Below are 2,810 nucleotides of genomic sequence, written 5' to 3'. Positions count from 1 at the left end.
CACATGCATTTTCTCAACGCTAATTCCGTCTTCAACCGTCCACTTTCCGCCCTAACGTACTTCTTATAGTATCTTTGATCATTATTCGGATTAATCTATTTCACTATTGTTTCAATGAATTTATCAAAGTCAAGGCTCTAATTAACTTTTCTAATAACACAAGCAAAAGTATTCGAGTGTGTCCATGTTAAGTGACAGCTTCTTATCGACAGTTAACGTCCTCTCATCCATAAGAATAGCCCCACTTGTATCCTTTCTTGTTGCAATGGCAAGAGAAGAGAAAAGTCGGTGCACATATATTATTTTTCTAAGTAAGAGAGAGCACAGGGAACGGGGAGGGGAGGAGGAATGAAATTATTATTTATAAACGTTCAAGTCTTTCACTCATTAATCATTCGATTATAAGCCACAATTGGAGACTAAGGTCCATTGCAATTTGCAGCAGCTTTATATTTTTGTAACCAGAGAAAGAAGAAATCTAAGGTTCAAGATCTTGAAGATGACGACGGTAATCCTCTATCTTTTCTATCTGATCTTAATTTCATTCGCACCGAATAATTTTGACCGTATAGTCTCTTTCAAATAATAGTTAAAAAAAAAAAAAAATATATATATATATATATATATATATTTTGTATGTCATATACAAAGATTATACAAATTTTATATACTTTTTCGGCTACCGAATATAAATAGTTTTTGGCGCGAGCTAAAAGTAAAAATAGCCAAATGATTTTTAACCTATTTTATATATGTCTTATCTTTTGGTTGAGGTCAGATGACAGAGATGAGAGTACATATGGATTGTGCTGGATGTGAGAGCAAGATCAGAAAATCTCTCGAAAAAGTTAAAGGTGAATTAGTTCTAGCAGCTTATTTTTTCGTGTTGCTAATTCCGCTCTTTATTATTTTTTAGTAACCTGATAGTGTGAAAGTTCTTTTAAAAATTATTATGTATAAAGAAGTTAAACTCAATGATGGGATTTGAGTTAAGGAAGTATCTAATTTTTGCGAAACTTTTGACGTAAATTTCAGGTGTTGATAATGTAGAAATAGATATGGCCATGCAAAAGGTGACAGTAACAGGATGGGCAGACCAAAAGAAAATACTCAAGACAGTGAGGAGAACTGGTAAAAGAGCTGAAATATGGCAATTTCCTCATAATCCTGAGATGAGAAATAATCATAATTATGTCACTGATCATTACTATCAGCAGCAAGGCTGCGGTGGTCCGTCCACGTATTACGCCGGAGAACCACCGGCCTCCGCCTATAACTACCGCAAACACGGCTATGACAACTACGGTCGAGCCTACAGCCTTTATAGGGGCAATTCAAGCACTTTTGGTGGCCGAGCTGGTGATACATTTAGTGACGAGAATCCTAATGGTTGTCACATTATGTGAAGATTGTTGGTTGACCAGAATTTCCCTTTCAATTTCACTTTTTCACTTTTCTTTTATAGACTCAGTTATCAAGTGTAAGTTTGTAACATGTAACTAAGTAAGCTTTTGGGCAAGTACGTAATATTTTTGAAAGGATGTAAACTTCTAATTACGATTTGAATAAATGGACTTGTTCATAGCTGACCTTTTCTACCGCATTTTCCAAATTACTTATGTATACTAACAATAAATTAAATTTTTTTCATACAGTTAAGAGAGAAGCAAGAAAGATATATCCAATTCAAACTCGTGAAATGTTAATCAAATGTGACATTCTAGCCACAAGGCTGTCCTCTTAGGACGACCCTTTGTAAAACGTGTTTGGATTAGTGAAAGAGTGCACCACTCACGCATTGGATTAATGATATTTAACTTTTCTCTACTTGTAATATATCATATGGCAGTACTTAGACCTTGGAATAAGAAGAGAATTCTATTCTACCTACAGAGAGCAACTTATTTTTAACACTATGGACAGTCTTCTCTCTATATAAAAAGTACGTTTAAAATCTTAGTAGCTTTGATGGAGGAACAATCTTTTCCTCAATAATCCGCATTGCATGATTTCATAGACCTTTTCGGTAAAATGGATATAGTGTTTGTCCATCCTTAAATAGTGTAATATAAGTTGAGCTCTTAAATTAGTGTTATTGAGCTAGGCCTTTCGATCTAGACTAACCATAAAAAGGAAAGCTGTAATTGATTAAGCAGTTCCGGTGTTTGAAGCTTAATATTTCCAGTATTTAAACTTTTTTCCAAAATAAAACTTGAAATATTCTGAATCTGAAATACACCAAGAAAGAAACTGTATAACATGAAAGATATTATACTTCTTTAAGCATGAAAATACAAAACTGTGAAAACGACGAAATAATAACATGTATTTTTTTACCATAAAAGTCATTCTATTATGTAAATTATGTCATGTTGTAAGTGCTTTTTCAAAGTTACCTAGTATATTATAGCGATCATACATTTCTTCTTTTTAATCAATATATAGGTCTAATATTAGTTTAATATGATAAAATCGTAAAATAAACAGAAACCCTCATATTAATTAAATTGTACTATACTAAATAGATTCAAGATGCTTAATGAATTGATTGTATTGGTAAATATGTACATAACACATAGTCAAGATAAGCGTCAACACACTACTAGAAGTCTGGCAAACCCGTCCACATCATTCCGATCGAAATCAGTCGGAAGAGAAAATAGACCGAAATCGGTCGGAAACTATTTAAATTGGTCGCAAAAATCAAATTAAAATTTTTACACAAAGATACCGACCACCTTTGATCGGAAAAAGTGGTCCCACAATAAAAAAAAACACTGCTATGTCTGACACATATAAAAAGTCCGCCC

At 33.2% G+C, this 2,810-nt stretch overlaps 1 protein-coding gene across 1 annotated transcript; it reads left to right on the top strand.

Moving 5' to 3' along the window:
- LOC109230596 (heavy metal-associated isoprenylated plant protein 28-like) lies at positions 325–1,589 on the top strand. Its single transcript, XM_019396061.1, has 3 exons — positions 325–508; positions 779–854; positions 1,036–1,589. Exons 1-3 carry the CDS (start codon positions 500–502, stop codon positions 1,404–1,406), a joined length of 456 nt encoding a protein of 151 aa, XP_019251606.1. The 5' UTR covers positions 325–499; the 3' UTR covers positions 1,407–1,589.

This window comes from Nicotiana attenuata, chromosome 7, assembly GCF_001879085.1.
Source record: "Nicotiana attenuata strain UT chromosome 7, NIATTr2, whole genome shotgun sequence".
NCBI classification, from domain to species: domain Eukaryota; kingdom Viridiplantae; phylum Streptophyta; class Magnoliopsida; order Solanales; family Solanaceae; genus Nicotiana; species Nicotiana attenuata.
This window is presented reverse-complemented; position numbering and strand designations above follow the sequence as displayed.

Coding starts and splice junctions, on each gene's coding strand:
- LOC109230596 (XM_019396061.1), top strand. Junction 855..1,035: donor ATCTCTCGAAAAAGTTAAAG/GTGAATTAGTTC, acceptor CGTAAATTTCAG/GTGTTGATAATGTAGAAATA.